The sequence below is a fragment of the Photinus pyralis genome, unplaced genomic scaffold, assembly GCF_008802855.1.
Source record: "Photinus pyralis isolate 1611_PpyrPB1 unplaced genomic scaffold, Ppyr1.3 Ppyr1.4_LG6, whole genome shotgun sequence".
In the NCBI taxonomy this organism is placed as follows: Eukaryota; Metazoa; Arthropoda; class Insecta; order Coleoptera; family Lampyridae; genus Photinus; species Photinus pyralis.
Window position 1 is genome coordinate 14,796,220 of NW_022170663.1, and position 19,735 is coordinate 14,815,954.

The window sequence follows — 19,735 nt, forward strand, 5'->3', positions numbered from 1 at the left end:
GACATTAGGATGACTTTAAGTGCAAATTCCTTATATAAAATCCCTAAAAATGGCCGATTCCTATTTTGATCCAATATAAAAAATGTAATTGACTTACATTTATCAATGAATTGAAATATTCTCCCACTGACGGCCGATTTTCTCCTTCAGCAGCGAGTTGCAAAATTGGATGGTGGAACGCCTTTTTTACAATACAATCGGACTTTTGTATCGCCAAAGAAAAATTCGGTTACTTCTTGAAAGTGAATGTCGAAAAATGTTTGACGAATTTGAATTCAGAACAAACCCGTGCTTCAAGATCCCGACAATTTATGTTATAATTTGGTTTATTTACTGGAATGGTTACCAATGTTCCCCATTATTTATATAACTTTGGGTTTTGATAACCAACAAAAGTACGAATTAGTTGTCTTTACCCTTTTTCTTCGATTTCCGTTCCATTTATAATGTTATTAATACCAGTTAGGTGCACAACTTTGCCCAATAAACTGGTTTTTCAACGTAATTAGCTACTCCAAAATAGCGCAACGAAATTTTTTTGTACCTTGGACCCGCTTTCGTGGTACCAATTTATTTAGCCGCGATTATCCAATAATGCAATGAGACGAAAATGTTCGCTCACGTATTAATAAGGCTTCGAAATACTCCCGGCTACTACACGAAGAAGTTCTTCTTTTTTCTTAAATCCTGCACTATATATTGATTAAAAAACTCGTAATGGCGACTCGTAACGAATTTAAAATGCATCAGTAATGTAATGTCGGACTGGAGGCACAGTTTTCACTTGAACAGTTGTATGAGAAATTGATACTAATTGAACTAATGTAATTTATTAACCATATTTTCACTTGAAATCTCATGAAAAACTACAAATATTTCCGTATACCTCGATTTTGCGGCCTTCGGTGCGAAATTTTCATTAACAATGAAATTTCCCGCGATTTCAAAAATAGGGTACACAAAACACATGATTTGCCTTGAAAGCTTGGCAAAGAATTTCGTGCTAAACAATTTATAAATTTTCGCGTTCAGGTTACGTTGTTTTGCCTGGCTATATGTTCAATACGTGATCGAAAAAATGCAGTGCTCGACCTGCATAGATTCCCTCCAAAGGTTTGAGTAAGAATGCCGCTCTCCCATCAGATTTTTACCTAATTATTCGCCCAATACTAAATACGAAACGGAACCACCGCAAACCACTCGTTCACGTCCGTCGCGACGGTTTTTAGAACCGCAAAGCTGTAAGGTTTCGACTCTTATTTACTTGAATACTCGTTTGTACTCTTAACGTGCTTTATTTTCGCAAATATAAGTTCCGTTCCCTTTCGCTATTAAGCAGTACACGTATTCCTACACTGGCAAATTTGTAAATGTATCAAAAAACCTTTAATTAAACCACCTGTTACACTCGGCGCATAGACAGTTAATTTCAGAAAAATCCGCCCAGAATTAAAAATGCAAGCAGAATCAATTTTCGTTGTCTCTATTGTGACATTTAACCATTTCCTCAGTAAAATTATGGGATTTAGATCAAGATTGTATTCCTTTTTGGTCTAAAATAATATCTACAACTGAGCAGGATTCATCTTCGAGTTTTCGTTAATCAAGGTGTAGCGAATATTCCAGAATCCTGATAGACATAAAGGCGCCATATCGGCGATAAATAGCGCAGGTGGATGTGACGCAATCTTTCTGGGAAATACGACGTGTTTTGTTTTCGAACATTCGAGATTACTCGGAAGCATTCGAGAACACTTGAGTTTGTGATATAAGCAAATCGAATTGCGTTTCAGGACAGTTCCAACTTCAATGCCGAAGTTCGCGCTGTTAGAAGTTGTGTAATGTGTGAGTGATAAATAATATTTTAACGGTTATAAATCAATTCATTTCAAGATTGTTATAAATGTATGGTTAATTAACTGTAAATATCTTGTCGCTGACAAAAGCACTGAGTAATGGTCTTAAAATTTCCAGTCGTATGCTCGAATGGGTCACTGGGACCGTTACCTATACGAAAAAAACATTCTTATTGACCCAAATTCGACTTTGATTGAACGTTTCTACACAGCATAGTGTTACGCGATGGTTCGTGAAAATCAACTCAGAATGAATCTTCGACGATAGAATATTCGAATATAATATAATCGAATATAATTTACCAAATTACCAAAATAGCACATGTCAACTCTTCAAAAATCTAACCTCGTCTGCTGAAAACCCCCATACAATCCGGTATTTCTTCGCTTATCTCGCACCGCACACTTTTACCGAAAACGTACACGTTGTTATCGCCAAACATATTTTCGTTCACGTTCGCTATGAAGCGGTACAGGCGCAAATTTCCCAATGTTCATAAACCGCAAAATTTGAAAAAAATACTTTTTTAATTCTAAAGCGACTACCCGTTACAACTTCAACATTGCGTGATTTTATCTTGACTCTTTAAGTGTTTAAAGGCTGTTGGATGTAAAATGAAATTGACTCGTTGAGAATATTGGTTCGAAGCCCCATTTGAGTAGGAAAGCTTTGTAAAAATGGGTTGAGAACCCAAAGCGTTTTAAATTCCATCAGAAAATGAGGATTGTTTACGACTATTACTGTATTTGTTTTCCTAAGATATTTCAAGAAAGTACTCTCGTTGCGAACGTAGTCTACGTCTCTGTAAATATTTTCTTAGCATAGGTAGAATACACAATAAGCAAACGTATTGTGCTGTTACACGCGAGAGAAATAATGCAAATTAGCCTAAAACAATTCGGAGAACGTGCAATTTGATTTATATTTACATAAATTGTATTATTCGGGTGAGGTTCACCTTCGTGTAACTCAATTAACATTTTATTTACATACATATACAACCAAATAATACATCCTATGTAACGTTGTATTTATTCGCCAATATTCGTAAAATTGCACTTCTCATTTTATTAAAAAATTCAAAAAGGCCCACAAAAGATTTCACCTATCAATGCGACTGACTGCAGTTCTCTATTATAAACGTTGAGCTTGAAACATTTCTTTGAGACTACGAAAAGACGTAGCACAGCAAACAGCTCGGATTCAGAACATGCAAATGAAGCAAACTTATACAAGAGTTCGTCAAAGACTTGAATCTGGTGAATTTGATATCAAGTAATAGTTGCATCTGGGAATACACATATTAAGATTAATTAAAAGAGCTGCTTTTCAAGTAGACGTGTTACAATAAAATCGTTAGGGAATTTACAAACTATTACTTAAAACTAAATGCAATAAAAAGTCCCTAGGAAGATTTCTTTCCCCCATTTTGTTCCAATATGGCGGAATTGGATGATTCACGAACTTGACCTTTATTTTTGCACAATACGACGATGCATCCTAACAGCACACGGAACGCTACATTTCGTGAATTTTCCAAATATTGAATAACGAATTTCTCCAATTTTTTGTATATCAACTATAGGCATATTTTATGTTGTCATACGGAAAATTGATTGCTCTTTTTTTTTTAAATATGGTAAAAAATATAAGCATTGCATTTGAAAAACAAAAGTTGCATCGATCTCATCTCGAATGCACTGTATATAAACCTATAAAAATAGCTATTGGTACCACAGATTTAATTAAATCTGTGCTGGTACCATTACAATGTACCTAAAAATTGGCACGGTCAGATTCGAACTAAGCAAAAATTACGTAAATCATTACAATTATATCTAGAAAAAATAAAAGCAGATCAACAGAATAAAAATTCTGGTGAATTGACGAAACCTAAAATGGATTGGCAATAGGGACAACTGTAGAAAGCTACATGAGCTCCCTTATTATTATAAATTACCTCACCACGTAAAGGAATCGAAAACATTCATCCAATTACGGAAGCTAATGAAAATAATGTAGGTAGTAAAGCCAATACTTCTAATAGATACCTAAAAAAGTAACTTCGAATATACCATCGAGTTTGATGTTGAGAATTTAACGAGAAATGATTATAACGTCATAAATTTAATAAAATTAATGGACTTTACCAAATCCTTAGGAATAGTCATTTCGGGATTATACCCGTATCGGCTGCGGAGAATATTGTTAAACTTAGTGTAGATTTCTGAATTAGTCCCCTCGCAAATCCCACTTACGGAATCAAGCGCCGTAAAATATACGCGTCTTGTTCGTAATCGGGGTAATTAAGACGTCTCCAACTCAGAGCGTAACGCCGTTACCTTCGGGGTGTAAGATTATCTAATCTACACGTATGATACCAACAAATTATAGTTTGATGTGTGAAACTTACCCCTAGATATGTATGTCAATTATGCAAGATTCAAGGGTTAAATTATGAACAGCGCTGAAGAAAGTTACGAAAACTTATTCCAACAAGTGCAAATGTGCTTTTCTATGGTAGATACTTATAAATTCGTTTCAGGACTAAAAAGACCTCCACCTCCACCAAAAATGTTCTCTACCGGGACCATTATCGGGCATTTTCAGAGCCCTTAACGCTGTGGTAATCACTTCTAAAAAGTTTAATGGCGCAATTCCTTTCTCGAACGTTGGAACTCTATTGTTTAACATTTGATTGTTTAGTTTCAGGGATATTCCATGAAAACTACAAACCTGGCATTTGTTAACGTCTTTGGAGCATTGGTTAAGCGATTGTACACGGGGTGGAATCTGCGCTAGTCGTTATCGCAGAACGCCTGATTCAGGTTAAACCGTCCACTAGAAGGATCCAGAAGAAAAATTTTAAGCAAAGAACCAGTCTCAGTAGTCTGGTAGGGGTAAAGATAACTTGCCCAATCGGGGTTGATGTAGTACTGATTCAGTGTCGCAAATCCTTCTTGTTCATCGGTAACATCGGAGAGGATTTTATAATCGGTCCATGCAGAGCACAGCTGGAGGACGAACTATTTTCATTTTGATTGGAAGCCGTGACCAGAACGTATCCAGAATTCCTGGTGCACAAACAATGAACAATCAACATACAAAAACAGACAATAAAGGAATTACTCTATCGCGTTGTAGATATTGTTGCTTTGTAAAATTGAAATAGCATTGTGGCGTCTTTATTTACTTACAAACTATTGAAGAAAATTTTATGCTTAAGTGCTATTTAATTTTGTATACTTGTAACGATTGGTTTCAATTAGTAAAAAGGTGGTTGGGTAATTCCTCCTCGCAGAGGGGTGTAAATTTGTCTTAGTATCTTGTGATTTGTGAAGGGCTGAAAATTTTCTCGGACTTGTGGTGCAAATGCTTTTTATAATTTCTTCGTCTAGCTCAGGTAAAAAATGCTATAAAGGTGGGAAAAAATTTAGTTCATTCAGTTTTGACTGATAGGTCATTAATTTTCAATAACCCGTTATCAAAATTTGAAAAAATACTGGATTAGAACCAATATGTTTTGGAAAGTTTATGTAATCTGTATTTAGACCTCTCTTTGAAACAAATATCCTTTGTAGAACAACAATAATTCCTAGTTATTTCAAAATTGAGATAAATTAATTATCTCAATTTGCGCAATTTCATATACACGCTGAAAAGAGAAAAACTACCGAATTCCTACCAGTTATTAATTAAAATACCCAATAACCCTGTTCTAAAAATATAATGATTAGGTACGTCCATATAAACAAATTTCAAATAAGTAAAAGTTTTGCAAAAAAGTGTATGGCAACGCTTTTTAACTGAAATGCAATCAAAACGTAGAAAATGAAAGATTAGTTACATACCTTTGTCAATGATGCAGCCGGAACCGGTCGCTGGCCTTAGACAAATGAAGCGATTATCGTCTTCGATGCAAATTTTTCCTCAATTTGCTCTGGTCTAGTTAACGTAGTGGAATCTATACCGCTTTCTCTCGACTTTGACTGGATATATTTTTTGTGGAAATTCTCTAAAATTTAATGCTGGCCGGTACAAAATAACCGCGGGCTTGTTAAGACAATCACATGCATTACCCGTCGCGAAATTTAGCAGCATCGTTTTCTCGTTGTCTCTAGTATTCACCACTCCCACCAGCAAATAAACTCTTTCCTTAAATATTTCAAATAACACGGTAATCACCAACAGAGCGTGCCAAACGTCCCCACTTCCCCAATATGAAACGCGCAATTCTTTTAAACACCTGCGTCTTCTTTATCAACACCAAAACACGTGCGTTAATTAATTTTCGCCTTATCGCAACGACCATATAAAACACACAAATTAGAGCAGATGTGTCTTATTTCTAATATCCAAATTGAATAATTACAAAAGTGATAATATTTAAACAAGTTTAAACAAAAAGTAGGCAATTACAAACAATTCTAAAAGGAAAAAATCACCGAGATACAAATTCAAGTGAAATAAAGCAACTTTGTGTTTATTTCGTAAACAATCCTCCAGACTTTCTTAATAAATTTGAATAATACCACACGGAGGGTGGTTCGTGACGACGTTATCACTTACGTTGTGCTCCTCCCGGGCGGTTGTTACTGAGTTGGGACTGAGACGTTCATGGTAAGAGGCGGCGAGGCTCTTCCGCCAAGAGGGGTGATTGTGGATGTGGATGCCATCTGGGGGTTATATCGAAAACTTTCGTACATTGGAAATTGACCAAATGCCGACACATGCACCTGCTCTTATGAATGGTCGATTGCAAAACTCTACTTAAATGTATAACGAAGGTAGGTATATACCCAACCCAGCAAATGTCCGGTATCCGGGAATTTTTTTTCAAATTCTAGAAAAACTCCTAGGAAAATTTGGGATTCTATTCGCAGATACAAATAACATAATGAAAAACTCATATTCAGGCTTTATATGCAAGCTTGCAACGGTTGTGGTTACCTCTATAATCTTTGTTGCGATGTATATAAATACCCAACACTTATAGGCAACACACATAACTCATTTCTCCTATCTATTTATTTTGAAGTGCATTGTATATCGACCTAAATAAATCAGAATACGAAGACTGTAGAAGGTAGATGAACCACATCCACATGTTTTAAATGGGGATGGAAATGGAACAGATTTAACTAAAAATGGGTTTGGTTCAACCATGACGCCATCAAATACTTTGTTTATTCAGTAAATGAATCATTAATTAATGTTTCTTTTGATTATATACAATATTACTTTTAATACCTTTATCTATGCAACATTTATGTTAAGTTAAAATGTCATTAAGTGCTAGTGCCGAAAATTTAACAACAGATTCACAGGTGTGCACCCCCCAATTTATCCACAATAACTCACGATGTTTATATTTTTATTAGCCGTACGATGGTTCTAGCAATATGTGCTTGGAATTGGCGTTGGAAGGTGAACGTCTTTGCAAATCGGGCGATTGTCGTGCAGGAGTCGCCTTCTTCCAGGCTGCCATTCAGGCGGGTACAGACGACTTGCGTACGTTAAGTGCTATTTATAGTCAACTGGGTAATGCCTACTTTTATCTCGGAGATTACGGAAAGGCAATGCAATATCACAAACATGATTTAACCTTAGCAAGGTAAGATTAGAGGTGGAGGGCTTGCCCTTGATTAGTAATCTTGTCCTAGAACCATGGGTGATAAATTGGGCGAGGCGAAATCATCTGGGAATCTAGGAAATACCTTGAAAGTGATGGGACGGTTCGATGAGGCTGTGCTTTGTTGTAAGAGACATTTGGATTTATCAAGAGAATTGAATGATAGGCAAAGTGAAGGACGTGCTCTTTACAATTTGGGCAACGTGTACCATGCTAAGGGGAAGCATGTTGGGAGAATTGGAAATAAGGAGCCTGGCGAGTTTGCAGAGGACGTAAAGTCGTGCCTACAAGAAGCTGTGGGATATTATGAGTAAGACTGGCGGGGATAAATTGTTTTGAGTGCGGTTGTTGTGTTTTAGAGAAAATTTGATTTTGATGCGTGAGTTGGAGGATGTAGCAGCGCAAGGTCGTGCCTGTGGTAATTTAGGCAACACTCACTATCTTTTGGGAGATTTCGCGCAGGCAATTCGTTACCACGAAGAGCGACTGTCTATTGCTAGGCAGTTTGGTGATAAATCGGCCGAGAGGAGGGCCCACAGTAACTTGGGGAATTCTCACATATTTTTAGGACAGTTTGATGATGCCGCTCATCACTATAAGTACGTATTAGTAGTAATAACGATAAATTCGAATTAATGTGGTGGTTTAAGGCGAACTTTAGCTCTGGCTCAAGAGTTGGGTGATCATGCGGTGGAGGCACAGGCCTGTTACAGTTTGGGTAATACGTATACATTGCTAAGGGATTATGATACGGCCATAGAGTATCATTTGCGACATTTGCTAATCGCTCAGCACTTGTCGGATCGTGTCGGGGAAGGTCGAGCTTGTTGGTCTTTAGGCAATGCGTACGCCTCACTTAGTAACCATGAAAAAGCCCTTAATTTCGCAAATAAACATCTGGAAATTAGCAAAGAGGTAAGGAACAGTCGGCTATGGACAGAGACAACATTTAGTTAGTCAACATTTTTAAAATGCAATGATGAAACAATGATTCTCTTAGTCATTTTCAAAGGTTACTTGGGTAATTTTCTCTGTTTAGGAACAACAATTGAAGGTATTAAATCAGTCCCTAATCCCTATCCCCAAAGTACAAATTTTTACAAAAAGGGCAATAGTTTTTATTACTAAAGTAAAAAGTCAGTCATTTTCGATAATGGGAAAGGGTGGAGTTAGATCACTTTGCGGTAACATTACACCTTAAGAGAATTATATCCCCCCCCCCCCCAAAGCTACGGTCGTAAGATAGGAAAGGTAGGTTCAGTTCGACTTCCTGTACAACGGATTTTGGATGTTAAGGTAGGTACCTCAGCAATGTAAACTAAATAAGAATCTTCATTGGATATTTGCAAACTTTTCAGTATCGGTAGCTGGAATTTGCAATTGCTGTTGTAGACCCAGGGAAAATTGTGCTTTCACAAAAGTACAAATCATTTATTGGTGACAATTTTTATGGTAAATCCAGTCTATCACGAAATTGTCAGATAGAAAAAATGTGATTTCACTTGGCTTCCTACACAAAATCTTGAATAATAAAATAGATTGTCCCAATATTCTATCCGAAATTGGTTTATACAGGGTTTTACGAAATTCGCGCCTACAGACAATGGAGGCCTAATTCTGGGACAAAACTGAATAGAAAACCCTATTACACTTTTGTGATCAGATAATTATTTTCAATAGCTGTCTACCATTTGCTGCTGAACATGCTTCTTCTGCACGTGTTTGTTTGAACATGATGTTGAAAAGAATTTGTTTGATTGGAAAAGTAATAGGGTTTTCTATTCAGTTTTGTCTCAGAATTACGCCCCCATTTGTTCATGGGCGAGAATTTCGAAACACCCTGTATGTCCAAGTGTATAGTGGTAGATACAAAAATTTCGTATTACGCGTCTGTACACCAACAGTAGACGTAACCACCCCCTTCAATGGTTAAAATGAAAAACACATATAATGAACTTGCTCAACGCTTGCAAATTTTGTTGTTTTCGAAGAAACTATGTGCGGTTTAGGAAACTATGTCGCTGACAATTATGTTTATTTTCCAAGCACACACTCACTGATTTACATGCACATACATCCACACAAAACACGTTTTGATTGCCCAACCCTGTATAATTAAAACCTACCTACCTAGTAGACATTAAAGAACCCCAAAACTTTTGTATGAAACTTTTTTTGATATCCTGTATATTTTCTCCGATAATCGTCTGTTTCCAAAATTACCAGAGACCCTGTATGGTGCATACAGGGTGTTAAATGTATGTTAAAAAAAATAGGGTTACATAGGGGATCAAAACAAGCACTTTTTCCAAATAAACCGGGGGTCCAACGTGTTTCAGATACCAAGTTTTGTCAATGTTAGAATTTTTTCGCGCCCTCATTTAGGGGTGCGCCCTTTCGTTGTAGGAATTTTGAAAAAAAATTTTACAACATCGGAAAGAGCATGCCCGAAAAACTGTCAAAGACGTGCCACGAGTCATTTTAACAATTATGTTTGTTGAGAAAAAAATTAAAGAAGGAATGCAAATGTTACCAGTTTTGTGGGGGTGGCTCCCAAACGAAACACGTTGGATCCTCGGTTTATTTGGAAAAAATGCTTGTTCTGATCCTCTATCCTACATACAGGATGCTCTTTTTCGCGCATCTTGTAAAGCGGAGTTTAATTACAAGTCCCCTTTGATTATCTCAGGGCATGTTTTACATCATACATGAATTCGTGTCATTTATTATTTTTCTCCCAACTTATGCTTCATATCTCCCGATTAGCTGGGCGATGCCGTCGGGGAATCTACTGCGAAGGTAAACATAGCGGACCTACGTAAGATAATGAACCTTCCAGAGAGCGGGACCAACTCAGAACTTTCTAGTCAAGAAGCCACAAGTCCCGTTTCGCCATTCGCGAACGAGCGCCCACCCTCGATCAACCGGATTCAAAGGGTGAGACGCGAAAGCATGGAACAGCTCAGTCTTATTAAGGTAGTGGTGCTTTGTGTCTTTTGTAAATATTATTTATAACGCTTAGCGATCGCCAGATGATTTTAAGGTCTTTTTGTTGTATGTGTTGTGTCGTTGGCATGATCGTCCTGCATGCGTTTAGGTATTGCGGCTCTTAAAAAAGTTTTGTTTGCACATTTTGTATTTTGCTCGTTGAATGTAATTTACAATGTATAGGGTCGCTCGCTAATTTGGGACATTAGGAGGACTAAATTCATAAAAACGCCAGTAATGTAAATATCTGTCATTCGTCCACTCCATGTGTTTAAACTATCGTTGAACTACTGATATCATATTTATTAAGTGTTTTTGAATTCTGGATGGTTGATTTTTGGAACAGATGACTCCCGACAATAAAACACGGCCCGGTTTGACGCTACAACCTCCTCCAGCCATTGCCAGAGCACCATCTCCTACGAAAAACGAGGATGAGGACTCATTCTTCGACCTGCTGTCCCGATTCCAATCCAAACGCATGGACGACCAACGCTGCGCCCTAAATCTCGATAACAAAGAAAACACCAACGTTTCCAATCTACCGCGTGACGGTCCGGACGATCTAATTGACATGATCGCGGGAATGCAGAGCAAAAGAATGGACGAGCAGCGCGTTTCCTTGCCGCACCTGCCAGGTACCTTCGGCGGACGAATTCGGATTTAATTTAATTCTCGAACCCGCAGGACTGCAAACCAACTCCCTACAGAGATTAGCCGACTCGAACCGCAACAACATTCCCGACGATTCGTTCCTGGACCAATTGGTACGCTGTCAGGATTCGCGATTGGAAGATCAAAGGTCGCCGCTTCCCGCGCCGGCCGTCGACAGCGAGTCGGACTCGCCCATGGCGCCTAACGAGAGCAGCGCCGGAAAGAGCGGCGCCACGGTCCCAGATGAGGATTTCTTCTCGCTCATTATGAGGTTTCAGTCGGGCCGAATGGACGATCAAAGAGCTAGCATTCCGCGAATGGACCACAAGTGAGTATCCTGCGAAGTTTGCAATGTGCTAATTGGTTGTCTCGAAGGATTGCCAATGGTAGTGTACCACTTGCCCATAGTGATTCTTCCAATAACAATGCAAGTGGCAAGAAAAAGAAGTAGGTGTTCGAATATCAGTACTTGAATTTTATTCTACGACTGCCAGTTTTATTAGATTACTTATACTATGTAGTGCAAATTGTACAGTGTGTTCACAATTTAGTTTTCTCTGCACAGTACATCTGGTATTTGACGTTTGGTCAAGATTTCGCCTTACTGCTTTCAGTTTGATACTCTACAGGATGATCCTTCATGTTTCAGGTGTAGTAAGTAAGCCAATACCGTCATGGAATGCTACTTCAAGGTAGGTACTATACAAATTACCGATTGTTGCAAAATTATTTGGTGTTTTGATAGGTAACACTGATCTTGACTGAAAACTTGTGAACACACTTTGCCCTTTTATTTTTTAATGTAAGTATTTTATACAAAAAATTTTATATTTTAATCGTCCACGCTGTATTTACTTAACTTGATGGTAGGCCTAATAGTCGTTCACTAGTCCATTATTTGGACAAAACAGCACAAATCTCATGTCTTCTAAGCAGTTAGATTATGTATATATAGAGTTAAGAGTAAATTTGTTAGCTCGGTACAGTTTTCTCGGCTTCCAAATTACCCTTAAAATTGGGAATGAACACCATTACGAAACAGACTGTGCCGATTTAATAGATTTATTAGAAAAGTAATGTAAATTTGTGCCAAATTTAATACTCCATTTTACACTGAATTAGGTAATTAAAATTGTTGGTACCAAATCAGGGATATTCTACACTGAGTGAGTCATAAATCCCTCTAGGTATTGCTAGTTATTCGATGTCTCATCTAATTTTTTATTTAGATGGCAGCAGTTTTGGGGGCATCATATAAAGAGAACTGTATAATAGAGGGTAGGATACGTGGCTCTCTCTGTGCGTAATTATTAACCTTCCACTTCACTGGCATAGTGTATAATTACAACTATTATCGAAATATAACAGTATTAAAATATTGGAATCTTAGAATATTAATTGATGCAGTATAGAATTCGATTAGCCAAAGAATTGTTTGTAAAGTTTTTACATTATATACATTTTATTATCTAAAGCAAACTGTTGAATTTTAAACTGATTATATACTTCAAAATGTGGTACAAAAGTAAACATATTAAATGAAGATTGTATTGATTTCTAAAATATCCTTTCACATAATGGGTAAGAGGTACGTAGACAATTTGGAAATTCTGATGTGCTTCCATTTGATGTCAACTACTGAATAGTGGTTTATACAGCAAGTAATGTTATGGTGCCATTTACAGACAGCAATTCTAGGGCTTCTTTAAATATATTTGGTAGGTACAACATTTAACTAAGACCAAATACGTAAAAATGTGTATATCTAAAAACGCCTGCTATAAATATAATTCTGCCCCATCGCCGCTTTATTCGTAATTGATATAAGTCAGTTTTATTAGCAATGGATGATATGTGACTAAGACAGGCGCTAGCCATGGCAACTGGTTGACAGTTGTTTCTAGTAATCTCGTGGATAAAAAGGCTACTCAAAGTCCAAAGAGTGGTTCGCGATTCAAAATTTACTTAATAGCTGCAGAAGCGCCATGTTGCGCAAGGGTAATAAATTAATGTTTGAAGATGAGACAAATTTACCTGTTATTTTCACTTTTCTCAACGGAACACTTGAACCCAGATAAATTCTTGGAATATTCTCGCAATATAGTGATTAACTATTTATAAATAATTAAAGATTATGTATATTAATTATTCTATGAATAATGAATTTTATTAGGTATGCTAAATATTCGATCATTTCTACAAGAACCAAGGATTATTCAATGTAACTATTGTAGAAATAATCGAACTCAGCTACAGAATATTCTGTGAATAAGAAACAAATATTCAACTAAGAATTCATCTATTTCAAATACATCCTTTATTTCAATTGCTTCATTAATTGTTTTTCTGGAAAACCAACCCAAGTATATTAAAACAAATAATTATCAAAAGTATTATCGATTATTATTGAAAGTTATCGATAATTATGAATTATCTATAATTATCGATTAACCATTTATCGGACTAAACAGACTTATCGATAACAATTTCTTTTATCGCCCAGCACTTGTCACACTTATGCGCTGTTGCAGGTTTCATTAATTAAAAGTAATAAAAAAAGGGGCTAAGAGCAAACGGAAGGTGGATAAAATATAATTAGTAGGTAATCTAGTGTAAAATCAGTGGGCATTGTTTATGTTTTATCATTTAAAAATAGACTACTGGATATCGGCACAAAATTGGTTAATACCTACCTAATTCCTCTTTTTCTGGTCAAATTTTCGTGAATGTTCATTCACTTAACATTAGGACTACAATCGTCAATACAATAAATATTTACCAAAAGTTAAATTTAAACATTACTTACATTGAATCTCGCATTGAACTATATGTTGAAACAATTCCACGATAACATTTTCAAAAGTTACAAGGCTTTTAAAAAAAGGCATGGAAAGACTTGTTAAAATGGCCTCGCTTATACGCGAAGGTTGACAGACAAAAGAGAATACTTCTTTGACAGATGTCATGTTTTGATTGTTGGTGACCGATCAAAAGATAGCGTTACAAAGCGGAAATTTATTTATATTTGAATTTTTTGGAATTTTATTAATTCTAAAGATCTAAAGTTCATTGTTAAGTTGTTCTTAATGTGAAACATTTCTAAAAAATTATAATTGGTAAATTGTTGATAAGGCACCTCAACAATCTTTACCTCATTGACGTTATACCTAATTACATGATCTAATTGATTATATTGCATTGCTAGTGCTAGTGCATAAGCAGAGCTGTAAATATTTTTAGAAAAAGAGTATTTTCGGTATCTAGTTACTGAAAGTATCTAAGATACTAGCATTGTAATACATATACAATGATAAAAGTACTTTTTTCTTGAGTTAAAAAGTAACTATGTTTTAGATACTTTTGTAAAATCTTATATAGATACCTACAATACAAGTTACTCTTCTAAAGTATCTAGATACCATAGAAAAGTAACTAAGATACCGCCTGCGCAGTGCCAATAGGATTCCATCTTGGTGCCGAGGACTTCCGGCATCCTGAGAGTCGGCACCGTTGGTTTTTTATATTTGTATAATCGCAGCTACATTTTTCACATAGGCTATATTGGTCCGGGAGAAAAAGGTAGTTTGTAGTCGCGGTGCCATAAGGGTTGCGGCAAGTTGCGCTTCGGTACCAGAGCTGGGTAAAGCCCTCTTGAAAAGGGCTTGAAGCACCGAGCACTTTGTTTTGATAAAAGTGCTTGCAAGCCCTAAGCACTTTTATGTGATTAAAGAGCTTGGAATTACCAAGCACTTTCTAAAGTAATTGAAAATACAAAGCACCAAGCCCTTGGAAAGTGCTTGAAACCATTAAAGTGCTTGAATCACAGTAATTGACAATATAAATTAATATAAATATAAAATATAAACAATATAAAGTACCTTTCATATTACTGGAAAGCAGGGTTTCTAGTCTATAACTTTTGAATGAGACGTCTGATCGAAAAAGTACGAATTGATTTGGATTCTACGCACCCAAATTAATAAGAAAAAGTGTTTTCCCGAGAAATTTTGGTGTAGTCGATTTTTGGTAAATAGTTATTTGTTTCATTAGTACAAAAAATGTCAGTTTTCGGGACGAGGAAGATAGTTGCTGGACGACGCGTTAGCGGAGTCCAGCAACCTTCCGAGTCCCGAAACCGCATTTTTTGTACGAATAAAACATAAAATTTTTTCTCCAACCCCCTTTACTTCAAATTATATTCGAATTTAGATTCAGTCACAGTTTCACTACTAGTATAAAAACTTCTGCTTTCTTGTCCTCACGTGTCATGCCACTCTAGTTTTTAGGTTAACTTATAACCTATTCGTTCTTACTTCTCACCTCTCGCGACTTTGTAGGGAGCAAATCTTGAGGTAGCATGTTCTGCCGTTTCTATAATCTCTATGGCGGAGTGCAATCCATGTCGCTATCAGTTTCAGTCATTTTATTGTATACACAATTAATATTGTTATATTTTGTATTGAAATAAAAAACTTACCGTACAATTTTTTAATTAAAATTAATTGCAATTAACTTTTTCAAATTTTGAATTCAAAATGACAGATAATAGTGCAAGGGGTCTGAAATAGATGGCGTTACGCGCGACGGCGGGTTGTATAGGTACGTATTAAAATTACGTTCATCGAATATGTAAATTACGTTACACATGGTTTAAATAAAAATAGCGAGCGTAAATCATTTTCAATACATGTACATACGTATAGGTAACAGCAAATTATTTGCATTGAATATGCAAAAATATTTGATTTGTATGTATAGAAATATCTTACAACCTGCAATGTAAAACGATGTCAATGTGACATATCTCCGTGATTGTAATTTTTTAATTGGCCAACTTTCAAGGTCAATTTCTTTTTGGTACTAGGACCAAAAGTATCTACTTTTGTACAGTTGCCATGGTGAAAGCGATTAATCCGCAAAACGTCAATTTTACGTACCGAACACTGTCACAAAATAGCGTCTTATTCAGGTGGTTGGAGAAAAAATCCTTTTTTTGAGCCCCGAAAAAAAATTGTCACAGATCGACCCGGAAAAAAATTTTTTCTTATAGAATGTGGCCTGTAGAATCCATAATTTCAACAGTTCCAAGATTGGGCTACTAGTTTAAAAGTTACAGCCCTTTGAATTTTTTTTCCAAATTTGTTTCTAATCTATAACTTTTGATTGAGAGGTCTGATCGGAAAAGTACGAATTGATTTGGATTCTACGCACCCAAATTAATGAGAAAAAGTGTTTTCCCGAGAAATTTTGGTGTATTCGATTTTTGGTAAAAAAGGAAGGTTATACACTGCCTTTTTTTGAGCCCCGAAAAGAAAATTATCTCAGATCGACCCGGATAAAAAATATTTTCTTATAGAATGTGGCCTGTAGAATCGATAACTTCAAACAGTTCCAAGATTGGGCTACTAGTTCAAAAGTTACAGCCCTTTGAATTTTTTTTCAAAATTGGTTTCTAACCTGCTGGAAACACTTTAAAAAACACGCTAGAAACAGTACTTCCGCATCGTAATTATACTGGAGGAATTAGTGGTTTTATCGCTAAAGTTTTGCTTGTCCAAATTTTCATTTAAAACGATTAGGTAAACAAAAAAATGTTGTTATCGGTACAGTACTCTCCCCGTACCCATGGGTAACGACTAATGTAGGAGTAATAACTGCATGTGCTATAAAAGTAGGTACTACAAGAAAAAAATCCAGAATGTTGCTCGGAAATTCCTTGGCACTTGTTACTTGTAAGTACGTACCTACCGAGACGTATCTTCTGAGATAATATTGAAATTAGTGATAGTAGGTATGTTACGTGAAGAAATGCACAGATAAAATTTGTAAACTTTTAGTATGTAGGTAATAATTCTTAATTACAAATATAAAAGGATAATAATTCCTTATAATCAAAGTAATACAGGTATAAGGGTTAAGACTTAATTAAAAAAATACTTGCAAACCAAAATTTAAACTTCTACTATTCTTGGTATTTACTATTTTGGCGGTTTGATGTTATTTTCTGGCCTTTTATAAAAATGTTTAATTTAGTGGCAAGTGCGTGGTAATTGATTAGGTACTTTTTTTGCCGTTCAGGTAATGTATTTTATGTATTATATACGCGACAGTAAATTATCTGATTATACCTATCGTAATAACTATAACAAAACTTAACGTATGCCTGTATGCCCTGTATATGATAGGGCAGCGTTAATAAATGGCAGAACTATTACGTCTTCCTTTCTTTGTACACGAAATCGTACGACCCCTTTCACAGGGAACCACACAATACGAAAAACAAGAAGTCAAAAGTGGGATGTGCAGACTGCAGACTAATCACTAATGAAGCACAGAACACGTAGGTAACGTCAGAGTAGGAGTGAAGGAATGAGTAAGACTAAGGGTTTTCTAAATTCGTCACCTAATTCACGATCAGAGCTTCGTTATGAAAGTGCTTGAAGCTCTGTAAGTGCTTGAAGCCCTTAAAAAGGGCTTGAAGTTCTTTGAAAGTGCTTTAAGCTCTTTGAAAATGCTTGAAGCTCTTTATAAGTGTTTGAAGCTCTTTATAAGTGCTTGAAGCCCTTGATAAGTGCTTGAAGCTCTTTAGAAGTGCTCGAAATTGTATGAAAGTGCTTCAAGCAGTTCAATAGGACTTGAAGCTCCAAGCACTCTTAAAAAGTGCTTGGTAATTGAAGCACTTTTTCCTGAATTAGAAAAGTAATTGAAGCACAGAGCTCTAAGCACTAAAAGTAATTGAAGTCCTTTAGCAAGCACTTTTTTTCAAAGCACTACTCAGCTCTGTCCGGTACCGTGACTTTTTCCGATAAAACTCATCCATATGCACCCCTAGTACTCTTCCTGAATGTCCGGGACAATAAAGTACATTTTCCAAAAATATTGGGCGAATTTAATTTTTTTTAAATTGCTTTCGGCAGGATTTTCGCCGGCACCGTTGTCGATTCTAATACAACTTTTTATGGCGAATCCTATGAAAATTATTAGAATCGTCCGGGCGTTCAAGGTATACCTACTTTCCTACTGGGCTCTTGGACTATAAGATAAAAAGTAATTTAGTGCAAACGCATCTCTCCAAATGAAACTTAGACAGTAATCAAGTTACGTAAATGTGAGGGTGTAGGCAAAACGCAATTTTGGACCAAGTTTCATTGACCAGCAAAAAAACTAACATTGGAAGCAGGCGGAATCTTTAAATTCCACCCAGAAAATTGTTGTCGGAAGATTTCCATATCGGCGGTTAAGTATGCGTTCTTTTAGAAACCATCTGATATCAACCCCAAATTTACGAGTACAAATTATCAGTAAGAGTTCCATCGCGTGTGAAATGAAGGTTAGTCGCATTGAATTATTGCGCCAAGTTTATTAGATACCTTTGAGATCAATTTTTAAAAGAAGTATACATATTATCACTGTAGAATATTTAGAAGTAACGGGTCTTAAAAAACTCAAATAAGTTTAATTAAATTAAATAATTAAATTGTATATTGTCAATGAAGAATTTGGTATCAGTTCCTAGTTTCATTTTCTTTTCAGAATTAGGAAATGACACTATATATCTAATATTCGATGAACCCAAGTTCAATGGTTTATTTATTGCATATTTTCTCCTGTCAATGACAAATCAAGGTTTGGTTAAATGGTGCAAATGTACTTAGGTACTTGAATTAGTCGAAATCAAAAAAACGACGAATGGGACAACAGCTACTGTTAAGATTTTTTTTAATTCAGCGGTTTGGTTCTTTTTTTTGGTTCTTATTTCTCTAGTTTTACCACGTTACGTTTATGGAGTACTTTCAAAGATTGACTATGTAGTATTTGCATTAAGTTTAAAATATTATCCAGATGGTGACAGGTAGAAATATTAGTAAATGAAATTTCAATTTAAAAAGGAGATGCATTTTTAAACAACTTTTTGTAGATTTTTCTTTAATGTACAATGTATGGTCTTTTGGTGTTGTTATTTTGCTAGAAAGTGGATAGGAGATGCCAAAAAGTTGTAGCCAATTTTCAAATTCGAATACTGTTTAATTTACAAGTTATACCTAAAATGAATCAGCACCTTAAGTCAAACTAAAGAATAAAGACGTGGTTATGTTTCCCCCTAATTTTTCTCACAGTGTCAGTGATAGAAAGAAAGCCCCATCAACTGGCCGCACTAAATATACCGCACAAAAAGGAATGAGTATTTCGAAACCCCCAAAGACCGCGCATCCTTCAATAGGTTAATGCGTTTTTTAGTCCGCTTTTAAAGTGAAAAATTCGTAATTACCAAGGTAACGACACGATCTAAAAGAAAATCTGAAAATAAACAAGTGAAGAGCGCCCACAATAGATAATTAGTTGACAGTGATCAAGTAGTCCGCGTTTAATGGCTCAACGTCGCGACGTGAGACGTCCTTTACACACAGCATCATTGTGCAAAGATAAAAGCTCCAAGCGCGAAAATGACCACTTTCCCTTGATCCGAATTTGTAAACGAAGCACGCGAATTTTGCGCAATCGAAAAGGAGAAAAAGAATTTTGCCAAAAGCCATAACCGAACGTCTGCCGAGAGTGTGCAGACTAAATAGTATCAATTAGTTGGCTACAACAATCTATCTCGTA

General features: G+C 36.1%; 1 protein-coding gene across 3 annotated transcripts; it reads left to right on the forward strand.

Annotated features, from left to right (window-relative positions):
- Positions 1–6,946: 6,946 nt before the first annotated feature.
- Positions 6,947–12,674, forward strand: LOC116173701 (G-protein-signaling modulator 2). 3 transcript variants are annotated; one of them, XR_004145975.1, is made up of 10 exons: positions 6,947–7,184; positions 7,239–7,471; positions 7,521–7,799; positions 7,849–8,088; positions 8,140–8,404; positions 10,256–10,465; positions 10,824–11,115; positions 11,165–11,459; positions 11,507–11,823; positions 11,877–12,674. XR_004145975.1 is itself a non-coding variant. In XM_031491351.1 (9 exons), the coding sequence occupies exons 1-9, from the start codon at positions 7,140–7,142 to the stop codon at positions 11,580–11,582; spliced, it is 1,935 nt and encodes a 644-aa protein (XP_031347211.1). In that variant the 5' UTR covers positions 6,947–7,139; the 3' UTR covers positions 11,583–12,674. The 3 variants fall into 3 exon arrangements, 2 of the variants coding, with proteins under 2 accessions (XP_031347211.1, XP_031347212.1); XM_031491351.1 differs by having other exon boundaries at positions 11,507–12,674; XM_031491352.1 differs by having other exon boundaries at positions 10,256–10,426; positions 11,507–12,674.
- Positions 12,675–19,735: the final 7,061 nt, after the last annotated feature.